The sequence below is a fragment of the Thrips palmi genome, unplaced genomic scaffold (genome assembly GCF_012932325.1).
Source record: "Thrips palmi isolate BJ-2018 unplaced genomic scaffold, TpBJ-2018v1 HiC_scaffold_17, whole genome shotgun sequence".
Classification (NCBI taxonomy): Eukaryota; Metazoa; Arthropoda; class Insecta; order Thysanoptera; family Thripidae; genus Thrips; species Thrips palmi.
Genome location: NW_023144626.1, coordinates 8,060,733 through 8,081,059, shown reverse-complemented (window position 1 = coordinate 8,081,059; position 20,327 = coordinate 8,060,733). Strand labels below are relative to the sequence as shown.

The 20,327-nt window shown below is 61.1% G+C and overlaps 1 protein-coding gene across 1 annotated transcript in view; it reads left to right on the top strand.

The window, feature by feature from the left end:
* The window catches only part of LOC117643996 (neurexin-1), a 56,080-nt gene continuing 35,753 nt past the window's right edge, over positions 1-20,327 (top strand). Inside the window, exons 1-2 of the mRNA XM_034383183.1 lie at positions 1-711; positions 9,132-9,311. Coding sequence (XP_034239074.1) covers positions 94-711; positions 9,132-9,311 — 798 coding nt within the window. The 5' untranslated portion in view covers positions 1-93. The remainder of the gene's footprint in view (positions 712-9,131; positions 9,312-20,327) is intronic.

Below are 20,327 nucleotides of genomic sequence, written 5' to 3'. Positions count from 1 at the left end.
CGGCGCGCCACCGGAGCGGCTCACGCGCGGTGACCGCTTGAGTGCGCGTGTGTGTGAGAGAGTGCGCGTATGTGTGTGTGAGGATGACGTGAGATGGCCGGTGCTACTCGGCTGGTCCTGGCGCGGGCCGCGCTGGCCTGGGCGCTGGTCTGGGTGCTGCTGGCGTGGACAGAGGCCTTCATGTTGGAGGGGTCGCAACGGTCGTTCGCGCAGTTCCGCAAGTGGAACGCCGGCCTGAACGGCACCCTGGAACTCGAGTTCAAGACGCACTCGCCCAACGGGCTGCTGCTGTACACGGACGACGGCGGCACCTATGACTTCTTCGAGCTGAAGCTGGTGGAGGGCGCGCTGCGGCTGCGCTACAACCTGGGCGGCGGCGCGCAGATCCTGACGGAGGGCCGCGACCTCCACGACGGCCACTGGCACAAGGTGGCCGTGCAGCGCGCCGGCGACACCACGTCGCTCACGGTGGACAACGCCACGCAGACGCTCGCCTCCAGGGGCAAGGAGTTCGAGTTCGGCCGGCTCGAGTCCAACTCGGACGTGTTCATAGGCGGCATGCCCGCCTTCTACAACAACAAGCTCACCATGCTCGCGCTGCCGTCCGTCATCTTCGAGCCGCGCTTCGGCGGCGAGATCCGGAACCTGGTGTACGCCGACGACGAGGGCGGCGTGCCGCGCCGCCAGGAGATCCGAATGAAGGACTTCAAGGTGAGGGGGAGACATAGATCTGTGCGTAGTCCGTAGCCTGATTCCGAGAGTCGCTTTCGTCGCTGCATCTCTCTCGTGCAGGACGTCCGCTGGGTGCAAGAGAGACAGAGCGACAAAACCGACTCTCAGTCTGCACTGTCTGCATGAACAGCCGCAATTTAGTCCACGTCTCGTCCGAGTGACGGGTTCGACGTTCGAATGCAGCGCGTGATGCAGCAGTGCACCATTTAGACGCTAGACGGTACTGTTTGGTTGGCGCTATTACCAGCCCCGCTGCCTGGCTGTGCCTGGCTGTGCCTGGCGCTCCAAGTGCAAGCGGCGGGCTTGCTTGCTTGCCTGCAGCCTGCGCGTGTTTGTTTTGCTATGCATGCCTACCTGCTTCCCCCTTCCCTTCCCCCTCCTCCCGGTCCACCGCCTTACAGATGCATGGACTCCAAACTCCATTTCTCCTTCCCCACCGCGCCGCCACTGGTAAACTTGTTTCGCCGCCACAGTCATGTTTGCTCCGTTTATTGCCTGAGCGTGCCGCGGACCCGCGGGCTCTGTCGCCAAATTGGCGGCGAGGCCGAGAAAGAGGGAGAGGAAGTGGAGTGAGAAAGAGAGAGAGATAGAGGGCGGGGGGACAGAGAGGTGGGAAGGGGGAACGAAAGAGGTGGCCTAATTGCTCTGTGCGTCTCCCACAACTTGGACCTCCCGTTCAGGCAGCGCCGGGCAGCGCCGGGCAGGGCTGCGCAGGGCGGGGCGAGGCGGCCGAGGAAGTTACATTTCTCAGCGGGTTCCGTCGTCCGTACTCCTTGGTCCTGGGCAGGGCCGGGTCGAGCCTGGGTCGGGCTGCCCGCGGCACCAGACGGAAGAAATTCCTCTCCCCCCCTCCCTCTCCCCCCCTCTCTCTCCGTGGCATCCCCTTTTTCGCCTTATTTTCGCGGCTCCTGTCCTTCCGGGGATGATTCAGCACGGGGAGTCCCTGTCCCATGGACTGCCATGGGCGCCATGGGCGTCGAGCAGTGCCCATTCATTTCTCCGCCCCCGCCCCTCCCCCCGGACTTGCCCCTCCCCTCCCCGTGGGCGTTTTGTTTGCGTTCCCACGAGAGCCGGTTTCGGGTTTTGGCGCGGCCGTGGCGCGGCGGAGAGCGAGAGCGGCGGGAGCGGCATAGCGCGGCTCCATACTTTGGAGTCATCGTAGCGAAAAGCAATCGTTGTTGTCGGCTCTCCCGGCTCCCGCGGCTTTCATTTCCATTCTTGCAGGCGGGGCGAGTTGGCGCGCTGGCAGCGTCTCTGTCTCACAGTCGGGTGCGCGCGGCGCGGCGCGGCCCGCCCAGTAGCTCCCAGCAGCCCAGGCTGCGCGCTGCGCCTCAGGCTGTTATGCCGAGAACAAAGCCACCGCGGTCAAGTCGTTTTGCAGCGGAATGCCAACACGCCAACGCCGCCAACAGCAGACTGATTCCGAGAGTCGTTTTCGTCGCTCTGTCTCTGTCGCACTCGTGGGGCGCCCCGCGTTGGTGCGAGAGAGAGAGAGGGGGGGGGGGGGGTGACTCTCGGAATCAGTCTGCAGGGGCGGCGACGACGTGCCGGGGAAGGACTTCCGGGCGGTGCAGTGCCCTGGCAGTGCCCCGGGTGTGTATGGCGGCCGGTGTTGTGCCGCCCTGCCCTGTCCGCCTAAGCCCCGTTGGAATAATCGTTTGGTCGCTCTGTCTCGCTTGCACCCCTGCGCCGTGAGCGCGACAGAGGCCGAGCGACGAGGCGCCTTTTCCGGAGTCAGTCCGCTGGGTGCTCCGGGGATCATCCGCGTGAAATGGAAGGGGGTGGGGATGCGGCCCGGAAGCACCGTGTCCGCCAGGTCGGCCAGCGCTGCGAACCCACCTCGCCGCCTCGCCGCCCCGCCGCCCGGCCCGTGCTGGTCAACGCTGGACCTGCCCGGCCGGGCGGCCAGTTCCATAAGTAAAGGCAATCCAACTGAATCCAAACTGAATCATTAATTCGCCTAAGCGTTCCCTCTGCCATCTCCACTCTTCCGCTTCTCGGCGGCTGGACTCGGTTGGGTGGCCTGCGTCCCAGCGGACTGACGCCACACAGTGAGCCAGAAGGCCGGTGGAGGCGGCCAAAAGTCTGGACGCGTTTTGAGCTCCAGAGTCGCTTAGGAGGACTCGAACGCAGCGTGTGACCCCACCAATGGATTCCTCGTTCGGAGAGCCATCCAGTGGTGGGGGTCACACGCTCGGTTTGAGTCCCAGTTTGCAACTGTGTAGCAGCTACATAGTTGCAAACTGGGACTCGAACCGAGCGTATTGGCTCAAAGTTGAGCAAAACGGTCAAAAACGCCTTTGAAAAATCGTGTTTTGGGCCGACTTTAAGCAGTCACTGCGTCCTATCCGAGGCGGGCCTTCGTACTTTCTCAACGGGCATTTCGTCTTTGGACCTTCCTTTAGCATGCCTTTGTTACGGAGTGCGATTATCCTCCTTAGTTTGGGTGCAGTATTGGCTCAAAATTGATCAAAACAGTCAAAAATGCCTTTGAAAAATCGTGTTTTGGGCCAACTTTAGGCAGCCACTGCGTCTGATCCGAGGCGGGCCTTCGTACTTTCTCAACGGGCATTTCGTCTTTGGACCTTCCTTTAGCATGCCTTTGTTACGGAGTGCGATTATCTGCCTTAGTTTGGGTGCAGTATTTTCTCAAAGTTGAGCAAAACCGACTTTAAAGGCATTTTTGACCGTTTTCATCAATTTTGAGCCAATAATGCTCCCAAACTAAGGCAGATAATCACTCTCCGTAACTAAGGCATGCTAAAAGAAGGTCCAAGGAGCAAATGCCCGTTGATAAAGTAAGAAGGCCCGCTTCGGATCAGACGCAGAGGCTGCTTAAAGTCGGCCGAAAACACGATTTTTCCTGTGGGTCGCGGAAATACTATTTGGCTACAAATTTGGGGTCGCGAGCCGAAAAAGGTTGAGTACCGCTGGTGTAGCTCAAAACGCGTCGCCCTGTCTCTGTCTCACCGGACTGAATGAGTGCACGAGACGGAGTCTCGAAAGCGACGCGCGGAATGGCTCGGCGGGGGCAGTACAGGGTTTGGCCGGTCGCCCTTCTATGGGTCTGGCGGGGCTCGGCGGGGCTCGGCCGCCGGGGCTCCAGCTCTCAAAAGGTCACGCGGGTCAGTCCGTGCGTCCTGCCGTCCTGGCGGCAGTCCTGCCGGCAGTCCTGCTCGCCGCTCGTCCGGCCAGGACACGCCTTTCAAAGGGAGAGTCCTAATACCCAACCGCCAAGTGCACAAAGCAGGGAGCAATTTGGGCAGAGTGTATGCTGCCATGCTGGACGCTGTATGAGGGCCCCACCCTCTGTTTCTCTCGTGCTCACGGGGCGTCCCGCGGGGGTGCGAGAGAGACAGAGTGACGAAGCACTGTTCGGAATCTGCCTTCTTCCCGATTCCCGATTCCCGGGTCATTTCCACATGGCGCGGTGCGGCGAGACCGAAGGACCGAAGCCGTCGGGGCCATTTCCAAAGTTCTGCGCAGCGCAGGTGATCCCACCCATAAAAGTTTATTGCATTCCGTCCGAAAGTTTGGCGGTCACAGCGTCACACAGGTCCGCGCCGGCCGCTGCCCCTAGGAGGTGGCCGATGTGGCCGCCCTCAATCAGGCCCTGGCCGCCCCCGTCGGCCGCCCGGTATTAAGCCAGATTAGACGGCGGGCAACGCGGCAGCGCGGCGGGGAGTTCTTCACGGCGCGGGAAAAAGGGCGACGGGCGAGAGACGGACGAGCGGCAAGGGCGAGACTCCGGGATCGCAGTGGAGCGGCGAAGCGGCGAATAGAGTAGAGTAGAGCCCCCGGGGTGCGGGTCTCAGCGAGCCAGTCTCGGCGCGCGCAGCAGCACAGCGCCGGAGCCAGCTCCACGAACCTGTCTCAGCCCTGGCAGTCCTGGAAGGGAATGAAGAACAAGGGGAAAGGTGACGGCTGAGGGGCGTAGTGTGGGGCGCAGTGTGGGGCGCAGTGTGGGGCGTGGTGGTTCTGCGCTACACTGCGTTGGCAGCCTTGCTCGAGTTCTTGCTGCGGTGCACGCCGCAAGGCGGCAGGCTCGTTCCAAACAGCCTCTGTCGCACTTGTGCGGCTCCCAGTGGAGGCGCGAGAGAGACAGAGCGGCACAGCCTGGCACAGCCTGCAGCGCAGTGCCACCGCCACCCCGGCCTAATTATGCCGTGAGGCTGTGCACACACCACTGCCAGGCTGCCAGGCTGCAGCAGGCGGGCCGCCCGAGCTGGCGACCACAGCTGCGGCGCTGTACAAGATGTACAAGATGTCACCCCGCCCTTCCCCAAGCCGCCGGCAAGCCGCCCCTCTTCGACTATCGCACGTCGCACGCGTGCCGCGCTCTGCTCCGTGCTGTATCGCGCCTTGCCCCGCGCCGCCCCGCCCCGCCCCGCGCGCTGCTGCACCAAGGCGAAGAAAAGAGGGGAGATAAAAAGAAAGGGCGGCCCAGAGGAATAAAAAGATATGCAGCGGAAAAGGTAGAGGGAAAATGCCACGGTCTGAATGGCGGGTCTCGGTGTCTTGGCCGTGGGGCCGTGGGGCCTGGTGTCCCGCCTGGCGCCCCGCCTGGTCTCGCCGCCGGGTCGTCTGTCGTCTGCTTGCCTTCCTCACAGCGGAGATGACAGCTCCACCCTGCAGCCCAGGCCCGACCCGGCCAGTTCCGGATGAAGATGCAGCGTTTGCCGCGTGTAAGGTCTTAGAGCCAGGCAGGCAGGCAGGCAGGCAGGCAGGCAGGCGGGCAGGCGGGCAGGCAGGCAGGCAGGCAGGCAGGCGGGCAGGCAGGCATAGAGAGCCTCTATTTGTGAGAGAGGTGCCAATGTCACGTGACCTCTCCCACCACGACTCTCCGCCGCGCTCTGATTGGTCGAAACCCACTTTTCTGGCGGCAGAGCTCAGTAACGCGGGAAAATGTAATGCTGTCAAGTTAAAAGCGAGGAGTCAGGTGGGTTATTAATTACTCAAATGGGCTGAGCGATGTATTTTAGTAAGCAAAGCAAATTTCAGACTAATTAATACAGGAAAACCCCGAATAGAAGAGTAGATGCCACTGTGTTTCACGGGAAAGACGTGAGGTATGTTGGTTACAAGATTATTTGTAAAATAGCGTTAGTTTCAGAGCAAGTTGATATTTTCTTGGATTTGCAAACCAGTAGAGTAATCTCACACACACAAACACTTGACGACTTCTTTTTTTAAAATTAAGTATAAAAATCCCGAAGTGGACTAGGCTCTCGGTCTTTGGCAGCGCTACAGACGCGAGTTCAGGCTCGGCTCGCTACGGCTCGGGGATCGGTTGGGTTGGAACCAATCAGAAGGCGTATAGGTCACGTGACATTGGCACCTCTCTTTCAAAATAGAGGCTCTAGGCAGGCAGGCAGGCGGCAGGCAGGCAGCAGGCGGCAGGCGGGCAGGCGGCAGCCAGGCAGCAGTCGCGGCAGGCAGCAGGCAGGCAGGCAGTGCAGGCAGGCAGGCAGCAGGCTTGCAGGCAGGCGGTAGGCAGGCAGGCAGGCGGGCAGGCGGGCAGGCAGGCGGGCAGGCGGGCAGGCAGGCAGGCAGGCAGGCAGGCAGGCAGGCAGACAGGCAGGCAGGCGGGCTGCAGCGGAGACCCGGAAGGCCTGGAAATAGGAACGGGAAGGGTAGCGCGCGGCGAGGCCATGGTCGCTAGGGCCGCCAGCAGACTGATTCCGAGAGTCCTTTTCGTCGCTCTGTCTCTCTCGCACTCATGGGGCGTCCCCTATAGGTGCGAGAGAGACAGAGCGACGCGAAAACGACTCTCGGAATCAGTCTGCAGGGCTGTCAAGCGGCAGCGCAAATAATTCCCCCTCCTCGCCTACACATTTACTTGACTAACGGTTCGTTTTTCTGGCCGCGGAACGGGGGCCGGGAACGGGAGCGGGGATGGGTGGGAAGAAGGAGAACTGGCCTGCTGCCTGGACGGAGACCCTAGTCTCTTTGAGGCTCTTCTGATTGCTGGGGTGGAAGGGGGTCGCGCGGGGGCGGGGGCAGGGCGGGGGGCTGACTGCTTTCTGTGTAAGCCGAGTGGGGGCTGCAGGGCTGCAGGGCCGTGCCAGGGCTGCCTCCGCACACGCTCATTACCGGTCAACAAGGGCAGAGCGAGCGCTCGGGGCAGACCAGGCAGCCCAGGCCAAGGGCCGCCAGGGCAGCGTCGACGCGGTGCTCAAGTTGACGGCGCGGTCGACTCGGACGCGTCCCGGAGCACACAGCTCGAGCAAGGGGCGACGGGGAGGGCTGCGCCCAGGCCGCGCCCCGGACTCCCCGTATTTATCCCGTCCGTGCTGCTTTGCAGTGCTTTGCCGCTCCGATCTGTCCATAACGAGGGCCCCGAACGGGGACGCGGGGACGCGGGGGCGCCGGGGCGTGGATCAAGCCTTTTGCACTTGTGCGGCCCAGAGTCGTCGTGTCGTCGCTCTGTCTCCCTCGCACCCCACGAGTGCGACGAAGGCGGCGCGTCGAAACGACTCTTCGCCGAAGAGGGAGAGCGAGGGTGAGGGGGTGCCGCACAGTGGGCCAGAAGACCGGTGGAGGCGGCCAAAATTCTAGACGCGTTTTGAGCTCCAGAGTCGCGAAATGGGACTCGAACCGACCTTGTGACCCCACCAATGGATTCCTCGTTTGGAGAGCAATCCATTGGTGGGGTCACACGTCCAGTTCGAGTCCCATTTACCGAGTCTGGAGCTCAAAACGCGTCTAGAATTTTGGCCGCCTCCACCGGTCTTCTGGCCCACTGTGTGCCGTGTCGCCAAGGCAGGGCCTCGCAGGGATGCCTTTTGAATTTGGCGCCACTTGTCGCGACTTGGCGCAGCGCGGCGCGCGGCCGCTGCAGTGGCGCCGCAAAAAACGCGCCAACGCCACAAAAACCTCCCCTTTCTTGTACGGGTTTGCGCGCCGCGCCGCGCGCTGCAGAGTCTGGCAGAGGCGGAGGCGGGGATATTGTTTAACACGAGGGCGTCTTTTCACGGCGCTGCGGTGTAAATGCTGTTTGCATAAATTTGCACTTCCCTACGTCTTCCTCAGCGTCGGCTGGGCCGTGCTGCAGCCTCCCTCGCAGCAGCGGCCGCGGCGTCGTTAACGCTCTCTCAACGGGAGACTCGTATTTCATTCCGTTTCGTTGAACTCTGTTGGTTACCGTTGAGTGGAATTGGCCACGGCTACAATCCCAGTGTAGTAGCACGCTCTGCGAGCCCGGACCCGGTGTTGGCACACCACGATAGCGGTTCTCAGCTTAGTTGTAGGATCACTGTAGTACGGTTGCGTGCTGGTAGGCCTTGGCCGGCCTCGGCCGCGAGCTCCGGCGCCAGGCTTCGCTCTCTCTCTTCATCGCCCCCGCGCACTGTCTCTCTCCCTCCGCCGGGCGACGCGGGCCGCGCGGTGTGTTTGCACTGTCGTTACCATTCGTTAGAACTCCAAACACGATGCGATGTGCCAATCTCGATGCAGGGGCCGCGAAGAAAAAACGGGACAGGCCACTGCTGTAGTCTTGTTGGCTTTCTTTAGTCTCGCTGTTGTTTAGTTGTGTGTAGACGGGACTTGCTATTGCCCCCTTCTTCATCTTAATTTCCTCGACTTCTCTCTCTCTTTCTCTTTGCGAACTCGATTTCGTTTCACTCTAGAGCTGGAATGAGTAAACAATTACTGTCATGGGCAGGGTGCGGGGAAAATGCAGTTATTGCATTTCACGCCCCGGGAGGTGGTCCGCTGCGTTTTGTTGCCGCCAGCGAGCCGAGCGAGGCGCGAAGGCTTGGAGGGGCGTCGGGGCGGGGCGGACGGGGAGGGGTAGGGTGGCCCCCCGGGGGGTGGGGCCGGAGAGGTAGGGCCCCACCACACGCCCACTGGAAGCCCTGGCAGCAGAGCGCGGCACAGGCCCTGTGGCGGCAGAGGTCTGTGCAAGCGGGCACAGGCCGGCGTGCCCAAAGGAGTAAAGGCCCCCAGGAGTGCCTGGGGCCGAGGCCTAAGGATGAGGACTAAAGACAGAGGCTTCATACAGAGGCTTAAGACAGGTCTAAGACAGAGGCCTGACAGAAGCCTAAGAGAGAGGCCTAGAAGCCCCAAACGCATGAAGACCCGGAACGTGAACCACACGCACCGACCGGCCCACACTAACTGCTTGCTTCTCACGTATCGCTTCCGTTTTAAACTTAGCTTATTATTTGAGCATTACCCGGGGCCCGACGTGAGGCGTCCCGGGTCTGCACACGTTTTACTAGCGATGTTCCACGCGAGCCTAGTTTTGTGTCGCTCGCCGTAAATCACGCGGGCTAAAGTATTTTTTTTGACACTGTACTACTATCTAAACACGCTTTATCATCACACTTGTATTGTGTTGTGTTACACAGCGCTGCCAGAGCATCCAGTGAGAGTGTGTGGGGCCCTTTTTGTTGCAGTGTACCGGCATGCACTGCGGTGGTAGCCACGGCGGCAGCCACGGCGCTAGCCACGGCGGTAGCCACAGCGTAGGGCACGGTTTGGGCCACAGTCACTCGACCCAGGCCTCGACGCAAGCCCTGCACAGGAGCCCCTACGGCGCGTCCTTCCCAAGCCCTTCGCACAGCCAGCACAGGAGGGTGAGTGCAAACACGCAGGACGCAACAGTGTGAACAGCAGTATTACGTGCAATTATTGTGTTGGCGCGTATGTGGCGCCCGCCCCCACGGCCGCTACCGCCGCCCCCACCCCAACCGCCCATTCATTACTGCAGGCTGACCAGCGGACTGATTATGAGAGTTGTTTCCACAGTGTCATCCGTGGCGTCCATATTACAACGTGTTATTATCTCGCTACGCTTGAAGAAGGGCGTCAGGATGTGTGTGCCTGGAGCGCGTCGCTCTGCGCCCTGGTTTCTGGTTCTCCCTCGGGTTTTCCCAGTGAGCTTGTCGCCGGCGGCCACCGCTGTGTTCACTGCCGAGTGATTCCGAGAGCCGTTTTCGTCGCCGTGTCTCTCTCGCACTCACGGGTCGTCCCGTATGCGTGCGAGAGAGTCAGAGCGACGACAACGACTCTCGGAATCAGTCTGCTGTGCTGCTGTGCGTCAAAGGGCGCAGGATGCTGCGAGCCAACTGGCAGTCCTTCCCGGTCCCCGTCCCGGTCCCCGTTCCGACGGCAGCGGCAAACAGCAGTCAAAGGAGTCGCTATTTACTGTGCCGAGGACAAGGGCTGGCCGACCCTGGACCCTGCGCTCGTTCAAACACGTTGTTAGCGGCTCAAACTGTTTACGCGCCTCGGAGGCCGCGTCACGCTAGCGCGCGCTAGCGGAAGCAGACGGCAGGAGTAAATGACAAGTCTGGCGAATTCCAGTTCAAAATTTTCGGCGGTTCTTTCCGGTTCCGCTCGCTGCGCTCCGCGCCGTCCGCGCCACTGTGATGGCCGATGGCTGCCGATGGCTGGCTGCAGGGGATGGCCCAGAGAGAGTGCGGCCCCCGCAGCCCCTCTTACATTGGCGGGGCCATCTCGAGTGATTGTCTGACCAATCTTATTCAACCCCAATGGGGCCGCGCTGCTGCCGAGGAGGACTGGGGCCGCGCTGGGGGCGGCACTGGGGCCCTCGGAAGCCGCCCCGCCCCGCCCCGCCCCGCCCCGCCCCGCCCCGCCCCGCCCCGCCCCGCCCCGCCCCGCCCCGCCCGGCGCGGACTCTTAATGGGGGCAAACAAGTTAGTCGGCTGCAGATGGGCGCGGGCCCGGAGCTGCCCGGAGCTGCCCGGAGCTCAGCTGGAGCCTTCTCCAGCCTGGAGGCCGGGAGGGTAGGCAAAGCAGCCCAGCGATTCAGGAGAGTCGCTCCGTCGCTCCGTCTCTGTCGCACTCACGGGACACTCCGTTGGGCTGCGAGAGAGACAGCGGGGACCAACTGCTCTTCTCGGCAGGCAAGGCAGTGAGCGCAGAGAGGCCGTCGGATTGCCTACCCTCGGCTCGGCGGGCGGCGGCAGGGTGCGGCGGCAGCGCACAGTGGGCCAGAAGACCGGTGGAGGCGGCCAAAACTCTAGACGCGTTTTGAGCTCCAGAGTCGTTAAGCAGGACTCGAACCGAACGTGTGACCCCACCAATGGATTGCTCTCCGAACGAGGAATCCAAAGATGGGGTCACACGTTCGGTTCGAGTCCCATTTAGCGACTCTGGAGCTCAAAACGCGTCTAGAGTTTTGGCCGCCTCCACCGGTCTTCTGGCCCACTGTGCAGGGCCTCCCTCTAGGCCTCGGCCAGCGTAGCAAGCGTAGCAGTGGCGACGGGACGGGAACGGGACAGTCTCGGGGAGCAACGGCCGCATCGCATCGCATCGCGGTCGCACGCCACCCCTCCCCTCCACTGCAAGGGGCCGAGCCGAGCGGCGAAGCAGCGAGGCGCGAAGCAGCGAGGCGGCGGCTCTCCGCTGGGCGCGCTGTCAAACACGGAGGGGTGGGGCGGGGAGGCCGAGGACGGCGTTGGCAGGCGTCCTGACGGGAAACGGCCCCCGCTCGCCAGCCTCGCCAGCCTCGCCAGCTTGGCAGTACTGTTGGCCACGCTAGGCCCCCGCGGCCCTCGCGGCCCTGCGCGCCCTAGCCGCCCTAGGCCCGCGGGCATAAAGGGTGGGGCGTATGGGGGCGGCTAGGCTCCGTGTCTGCGCCTCTGTGCCGCGGCCCGCGGGCAACGGCCGGGGAGCATAAACAGACCCCGCGCCCATCCCCGCGCCGGCCCGCCAGCCCCGCCATAGCCCCGCCACAGCCCCGCCAGCCCCGCCAGCCCCGCCAGCCCCGCCAGCCCCGCCATAGCCCCGCCAGGCACAGATAAAATGGTCTCTCGCCGCGCTCTCGCCGCGCTCTCGCCGCGCTTTTGCCCTTTCGAGCTTTTGGACTCCAAAGTGCTGGCGCGGCTTCGCCATGGCGTCGCGCTGACCGGACAGACCGGGCGGGACCGTGCGAAGCGCGAATTAATTCCTGGGCCGAGATAGAGAGTGAGAGATATGGAGGGGCGCTTTGTGATGACAGAGAGAGTGAGAGGGGACAGAGGGTCGCGTTGTGGTGAGAGAGACAGAGGGCGGCCGGCCGCGCGTGGATTAAACGGAGTGCACTCGAGCCGCGCGCTCTGCGTGGTGAACACGGACACGGCGTGCTTTGGCAGGATGAGAATGGGGAACAAGTGGAGCCCGTCATAACGATAGCATTTCGATCCAGTCTGGCCGGGCGGGCCGGGCGGCCCTGAAGGTCGTCACCCTGAGGGCGCCCTGCCGGGCCGACCCGGCCCTACGCTGCATAAAGCCAGGGCACCACTCACTCCCCCCGGTGTGCCTGAGGGGTGGAGGCCACGCCACGCCACGCCACGCCACGCCAGGCACCAGGGCTGTATACAATACAAGTAGGAAAGGCCTGCTGGCCGGGTCTGCTGCTTTCCAGCCAGTTTATCTCTCGCACTGGAGTCCGGGGCCCGGAGCCCGGAGCCTGGCCTGGAGCCTCCAGCGCGGGGCCTGTTTGCCGGAGTGCCCGGCCTTACACTCTTGCTCTGCCGTCGCTCGCTGCCGCCTTTGCGGAATCGAGGTCAAACTGGTGTTATCACGCCGAGCCGAATCGAGGGAGTCGAGCGGCGAGGGTTTTCTTCACCTCTGGCAGCGCCCCGCCCCGCCCCGCCCCGCCCCGCCCCGCCGAGCGACGAGCGGAGATGTGTGCGTCCAAAGGGCCGAAACGGAACGTCTTGGCGGGATGACGGATGATACGGCCGCGCGGCCTCCCCACGCAGACTGATGCCGAACGGTGCGCCGTCTCTCTCTCTCTCTCCTCTCTCTCTCTCTCTCTCTCTCTCTCTCTCTCTCTCTCTCTCTCTCTCTCGCACTCGCGCGGCGTTCCGTGGGGGTCCGTGGGGGTGCGAGAGGGACGGAGCGACGGGGCACTGTTCGGAATCGGCCTGCTGAGTGCAGCAGCGCGCCCGCCCACCCACCCACCCCACCCAGCGCCTTGTGCTCTGCAGGCAAAGTGCGCTGCTATCCCGCACGCCGACCCCCCCTCCCCTCCCCCTCCCCTCCCCTCCCCCCCTCCCCTCCCCCTCCCCCCGCCACGCGGCGCTCCCCGTTACTTCTTGGAGATCGCCAACGACCATTCCAATGGCTGACGATGCATTTCCTCGGCGACGCAGCGAGCGGCGCGCACTCTGCACCCTGCACGGAAGAAGCAACAACAACAACATCAAATAAAGCCAACTCGGCCACGACCCAAAGAAAAAGAAAATCCAGTTTGCCTCTTGCTGCGTGTCGAATTTTCGGAGAAACTATTTTATCGAGGTGGTTTTTGACCCTGTCCGGCGGGAGCAGGGCGGGGCAAGGCGTCCCCTTCCCGCCCGGCCCGGCTGCTTCGCGCTGCTTCGGTCAAAAACTTGGCCGAACTATACTTCCCACTTCCCACTTGAATTATATCGTCCCGCGAGGAATAAGTCGGGGCGAGTTGGGCCGAACTCGTCGCCTCCACTGCTTGTGCCCCTGCCAGTGGCAGTGCCAGCCGAGCGATTCGGAGGAGCGTCGCTCCGTCTCTCTCGCACCCGTGCGCGCAGTGCGGAGAGCCCTGTGAGTGCGACAGAGACGGAGCGACGACAGTGGCGGGGGCGGAGGCGCAGCACGGCCCCCGTAGAGCCCTCCTGAGCCCCGCGCCCCCGCACTGGCAGTGTACTCGCGGTGCTTAGGGCTTGTCGGCTTGTCAACGGTCAACGATGCACCGAAGCCCGCCCCCGAAATCCATCCCAAACAGCCATAAATTGGGCGGCGGGCTCGGCCAGGCTCGCCCTCCCCCTCCACTTCTCCACTTCGTGCCAATGCTTCATCCCATGGATCTGGCGGGGCCTGGCGGGGCGTGGCGAAGCACAATGATCAGCAGGCTGATTTCGAAGAGTCCTTTTCGTCGCTCTGTCTCTGTCGCACTCATGGGGCGTCCCGGGCGGGCGCGAGAGAGACCGCGACAGCGACGAAACGACCCTTCGGATCGGAATGGCTCGGCAGCTCAGCCCTCGCCTTTGGCAAATAATTCCGAGACCAACTCCGCGCGGCGTACAGCCTACGTCCTTCCCCTTCCCTGTTTTTTTTTTCCTTTTTTCATCCTTCTCTGACGGGATATTCGATTGGCAGCAGGGCTTGGCTGGCTGGCTGGCTGGCTGGCTGCGAGTGCCGCTGCTTTGTTTTTGTCTCTGGAAAATGGCGCTTCACCAGCAGCCCTGGCCGCCCTGGCCGCCCTGGCCGCCCTGCCCGTCCTGTCACTCCCGGCCAGCATATCGAGTTACTGTCAGACGCCGCGATGCCGCCATCCACTCCACTGTGTGGTCCTGCGAGGTCCTGGCGGTCCCGCGCCTCGTGCCGATGGACTCCGTCCCCGTCCCGCCTGCTTCCAGTGCCCCAGCCTCACCTCGATGACGTCACGGCCGACTCGGGCCTCCGATCTGTCTCTCTCGCACTCGTGGGGCTGTTACATAGGGGTGCGAGAGAGACAGAGGCACTACGCTGCACCGCGTCTCTCTCGGTCTCGCTCGCACCCCTACGGGATGCCCCACGAGTGCGAGAGAGACTGCCCTGACCTCTGCGCCGCCCTCTGCGTGCTCGGCCGCTCACCTCCCCATTTTCGACACGTAATGAAACAGAGCCAGGCACGGGCGGGCGTGAAAAGAGCCAAAACAAAAAAAGGAGGCCCGCTAGCGCGCGCTAGCGTGCCTTTGTGGGCCTGGAGAGCGGCCGGGCCGGGCCGCGGGAACCACTTAGGCGCTCCGAGTCCTCCGAGGCGGCCAGCGCTTTTGTACTGTCCCCCTCCCCGGGCCAGGGCCAATGCCCGCAGAGGGCGTCTTTGTGTCCCACGTCTTATCTCATGGCGCGCCTTGGCGGGGGCGAGATGCGTCCCCAGTCCTGCCGTGACCGGCATGTCGTCGCTCTGTCTCTCTCGCACTCGCGGGGCGTCCCGAGCGGTGAGAGTGAGTGTGAGGGTTGGGGGGAGGGGAGAGAGAGAGAGAGAGAGGAGAGGAGAGAGAGGAAAAAGAGGAGAGAGAGAGAGAGAGAGAGAGGGGGGGGGGAGGGAAGAGGAGAGAGGAAGAGAGAGAGAGACGCAGCTTCGTGCTGCAATCAACCTGCTGAGTGTCTCATGGCGTCACAAAAGAGTGTCTCTGGAGCGGTCTCTCTCTGCGACATGCCCGCAGACCTGCCCCCTCCCCCTACACACACCCACACACCCACACACCCACACACCCACGGCGAAACACTGATGAGAGTTTTAGCGGGGCGCCCCGACAGCGCGGCCGTATAGCGCACGCGAGCAGAACAATAAGTAATATTTCGCCGGTGATAAATCATCGCTGGTCTTTCTGCCGCTGCTGCCGGCCCGGCGCGTCTCGGCTCCGCTCGGCTCGGTCGCGGTGGTGGGGATGAAGGTGACGAGCAAGTCGACTGCGCTCTCAGCTCTCTGCTCCTCGAATGGGACGCGAATCAAACTCATGGGGGGTATCAATGGCTTCCTCGTTCCCAGGGCAATCCATTGGCACACGCAAAAAAATAATTTTCATCAGAGCTAAAAAATTAGCACCCGCACCAATAAGATTAGCTCTATAGGCGCAGCTAATTTTTTAACTGTGTGGCAAAAAAGTGTTAGCTGGGCGATTCTAGCAACGGATCTAAGGGCCTACTGGAACTTAAGGAATCCTTAGCTGTAAACCAATCAAATCTTGCTGATGAACTACTCAAGTTGTTTGCCCCCTAGTTATTCCGAGATGAAAAGATAAAACCCAATCATTACGAATAATGTCTACTCCACTGGTCTAACGGTCACGGACACATTTTATTTAGGACGGAATCGTCAGTGACCCTTGACGCGCTCACGAATCACTCAGAATTGCCCCTGGAGTAAATGTTACCCCCCAGCGGGGGAAGCGATCCGCCACCTGGCAGACAATTGTACAAAACGACGGCGCCCAACTAAGTGAAACGCATGCTACATTTCCCCGCGCGCGAGCGGCGGCGCGACGCGCGCGGGCCCCCGAAACTCTCGCGGCGATCTCCTCCACCCGACGGGGGACTGGACGACGATGACACAACTGGTTCGTCAGATCGCATTTAGCTTTTTTTCTAAACTTTTTGAAGGCTTGCAAAATAGTTACCCAGCCCACGACTAGCAGTATTAACAAACAAAATTGGCTATATCCGCCACAATTTGTGTTTTGCGAGAGGGGTTGCTTGGCAGGTAACCAGCAAAACCATCTGGCCGCGCGAAACCTGAGGTCGCTTGTACTGTGCTATTTTTTTAGCGCCCGTGCTAAAAACCATCTGTTAAAAAAATTGGGACGGGTCTGTTTTTTATTTTTTGCCCTGCACCGCCAAGTGTTCGATTCACGGAGCCTCGAGCCGAACGAGGAGTGTCTGGAGTTCCAGTGTGTCGGTCGGGTCGGGTCGGCGAGCAGGTCCCGCCCACTGCGGCCCCGGAAACATGCGGCTTTCCGGGGCCCCGGCCCCCCGAGGCGTAATTTGGTTAGCCCGTGGCCCCCATCCGCTGCGGCCGATCTGGAAGATCTGGGCGAACTGGAAGATCTGGAGGGATCTGGAGGGAGCGGCGGCGGGGTTGCGGGGGGACTCGGCGGGCCGGGAAAACGAAGCCAGCCAAGCGAAGCACGAGGGGAGATAAGTGAGGTAAGGAAAATAAAAGCCCCAAAGATGATTGGCCTCGGACAGTGGCGGCGCTGCTGGATCGGGGAGAGAGAGAGAGAGAGAGAGAGAGAGAGGAGAGAGAGAGAGAGAGAGAGATAGAAAGAGGATTCGGGAAAGAGGGAGGTGGAGGCGGAAGAGCGACAGAGCAGCGTAATTTTATCTCCGCCGAAGCAGGGGGTCTGGATGCCGATTCCGGATCCATTTTAACAATGCAGCTCTCGCCTCTCGCAGCCCCAACGCCCCCGCCCCCTTTCCCCCACCCCACCGCCGTCGGGGAAGCGATCCGTTAAAAGAGGCTGAGATTGAGGGGAGGCAGCTAATTGCAGTGTAGCCGCCCCTCTCGGTGTTGGTTGATTCTATTCCAGATACGGAGGTGTGACTTTTCACTCTTGCAAAGCGGGAGCACGGCGGGAAGGGGAAGGGGAGGGGGAAGGGGTCGCAACGTCGCAAACCCAAATCCCGCGGGGCTCGGATAAGGTTTCAGCGAACTCTGGTCATATTTTCTTTCGTTTTAGTTGAAGTAAATTTTCGATAAAATAATTGATTTGGAACATTGTGGCCAGCCGGCAGAGCAGGCTCGGACTGGCCCCCAAAAGGCCCCAGCGGATAAGACCGCAAAAAGCCCCCGATCATCATTATGTTTTTACCCTCATGACCAACTTCGTGAGGCTACCGCTCCCAAACTAGTAGCGGTCAATAGCCTTCCCGATACAGGGCATGAAAGAGTAGGGTCTTAAGAATACTAGGGCGTCGAGGGAAGCCTTTTAGGGCAGCTAGATTGGACACAGTGGCCGCCCAAAGTCAGCAAAATCAGCAAATTTCCGAGATTCGACCACTTTTTGACCAACTTGGTCGGAAAATCGTTGCGGTCAAAGGCAAAATCGTTGTGGTCAACGTCTTCCCGATACAGGGCATGAAAGAGTAGGGTCTTAAGAATACTAGGACGTCGAGGGAGGCCTTTAACAGCGACTAGATTGGACACAGTGGCCACCCAAAGTCAGCAAAATCAGCAAATTTCCGAGATTCGACCACTTTTTGACCAACTTGGTCGGAAAATCGTTGCGGTCAAAGGCAAAATCGTTGTGGTCAACGTCTTCCCGATACAGGGCATGAAAGAGTAGGGTCTTAGGAATACCAGGACGTCGAGGGAGGCCTTTTACGGCAACTATATTGGACACAGTGGCCACCCAAAGTCAGCAAAATCAGCAAATTTCCGAGATTCGGCCACTTTTTGACCAACTTGGTCGGAAAATCGTTGCGGTCAAAGGCAAAATCGTTGTGGTCAACGTCTTCCCGATACAGGGCATGAAAGAGTAGGGTCTTAAGAATACTAGGGCGTCGAGGGAGGACGTTGGCCGCAATTAGATCGGACGCAGTGGCCGCCCAAAATCAGCGAAAACGGCTACTTTCGTCCTATATATACTAGGACTCTTTGACCAACTTTGTGTGTGTGTGTGTATGTGTGTGTGTGTGTGTGTGTGAGAGTGTGTGTGTGCCTGGCGCTGCTCGCTGCGAGGCTGGGGAAATCCCCCTCCATACGCGACCTGGTTCCGCTGGTTCCGCTATGCAGATGCAAGTAGGTCACTCCGCCAAGCTGCACTGCGACTCCCGCCTTTTTTTTAGACAAAACCTCTCAGCGACTTCCTGGCCTCGCCTCGGCCCCCGTCTCCGCTGTCGGTGCGCCCTTATCGGAAGGGAAAAGAAAAGCACGAGTTGTGGGACAGCAGTAATTATGGGTCGTGGCCGTGGCCTGCATGGAGGGAGGTGCGTGTTTTCGCGACATTGCCAAAAGGGCAAACAAGGCTCTAAGCTCCATGTTGACATGTTGGCAGACCCACCCTTTACCACCCCCGTCTTCCACCCCCGGCAAAAAAAAATGAAACAAAAATTTGAGATTTGAACCATGCTCTGAAGTTTAGATAACCAACCCCCTAACCCCCGCGGCCACGGCAGCGGCGCTCTACTAATTGTCCCTCTTGAAGCTGTTGGTGGGCCTGTTCACACCGCGCCGCGGCGTGGGCCGCTACCGCGCACGCGACAGCACGACGGCGGCGTTGGCGGTCATCGATTGTCACGTCGTGGCGCGCCGTGCGTGGGAGGAAGGAGGAACGCGGATGGACTGGGCAGCCCCGGCAGCCGCGGCAGCCACTGAGTGCAAGGAGAGGCATGCGCCTTCCGCGAGGCTAGCGGAGCCGCCAAGCTTGCCGTGGCTTGCCGCGAGGCTCGATAGGGCTGAATAAGTGACGGCTAGGGAAGAAGCGTGGGTGGGCCGCGTCAGCCGCCGCCGCTGCACTATTCAACTACTCTCCAATAAAAGAAATAAAATGCAGAAAAAAGAAGAAGAAAAGAAATGGACCACGTTGCAGCTTGGCAACCGCTGCACCGTGGGTCGGAAGACAAGACCGGTGGAGGCGCCAAAACTCTCGACGCGTTTTGCGCTCCAGAGTCGCTAAACAGGGCTCGAACCGAACGTGTGACCCCACCAATGGATTCCTCGTTCGGAGAGCAATCCATTGGTGGGGTCACACGTTCGGTTCGAGTCCCATTGAGCGACTCAGACTGCCCCACACTTTGCAGTGCACTGCGTGGTGGACAATGATTAAACCGGCGCGGCGCCCCGATAGCCTTTCAGCTACACGCCGCCGAACGGTCCGATGCACTCGCCCGCAAATAATGATGGCATGCGCCGCAATGCGTGTTGCCCAGCGCGCCCGGCGCGTCCAGCGTGGCCGTGTCGTGTTGTCCGGAGCCGCAGGCCCGGGGCCTTTCACACTGCCCGCCCCGCCACACCCCGCCCGTCTGCCCGTTCTCACCCGCCGCGCGGCCCGACGCATAATTTCGAGGAATCACATTCAGCCGGGCTGTCACTAGGGCTGTCGAGGAAAGCTAGAGAACATTGCAACAACTGTGGCGTGGGGAGACGCTGCGTACTATCTTGTCAAAAAAATAGAGATAGGAAAAAATTTCTCATGTCGATTTTAACAGTGAACTAGCTGCAACGCGATTGATGCACCGCCGTAGCTTTACCGGTGTGGGCCCCCTCCCCCACCTTCCACCTGGGTGCCCCTGGGTGCCCCGCTCCGGGTGCCCCGCCCCCGTGCTGTGGTTTGGCGCCCAGCACCGCCACGCCGTGCCACGCCGTGCCACGCCGCGCCACGCCACGCCGCCTCGGCTAGACCGCTGGGTATCGATCTGTGCGTATGGCTGGCTATACGGCACACCGCACAGTCTAACGCGGCACTGGCCGCCCCGAAAGCCCCCGCGCCGCCCCCACACCGCCCCCGCGCCGCCCCCGCGCCGCCCCCGCGCACCGCCCCCTGCGCCACCCCCGGCTCTCAGACGACCTCCAGCCGGGCTGTCCAACACCACCGCACGCCGACCCTTGTCGCCACTTCCGCCTTCCGGCCTCCCGGGCGCCATCTGCAGCTGCGGCAGGTGCAGGCCGTTATTGAGGTTGGCGCGGCGAGCACGCCGAGAGCGGCGGCCGTATGAGAAATTCAGGCAGCGGCAGCGGCACGCCGGCGGCACGCGGCCACACGGCCACTTACTTGCCACAGGCCGTCTCCCCTCGAGACTTTTCCCTTGAAAACACGCGCACTGTTCATTCACACTCTAAATGTCTTACGGTGAAAGGCTGCACCAACATATTATTGGTGAAGATTTTCTCCATATTACAAAAGAAATTCGACAAAATATCTGTAAGGTGCAATGAATTTTGAACTGTAAGTTACGAAGTCAGCTGCACCACCTTAATGTGGAGAATTTTCACCATAATGAGGAGAATCTTCACCATGCTTTCAGTTTTTTCGTAGGTATGAAGCGGATCCTTTGTAGAGCTTTTTACAGTGCGGGTTACGTAAAAAAATCTTTCTGAAAAAATAATTAAAAGCACCCCGTAGTCTTGTTCTATTGTTAAATATTGTTTTTTTTTTTAAATAATAAAGACGCCCGTGCTCCTC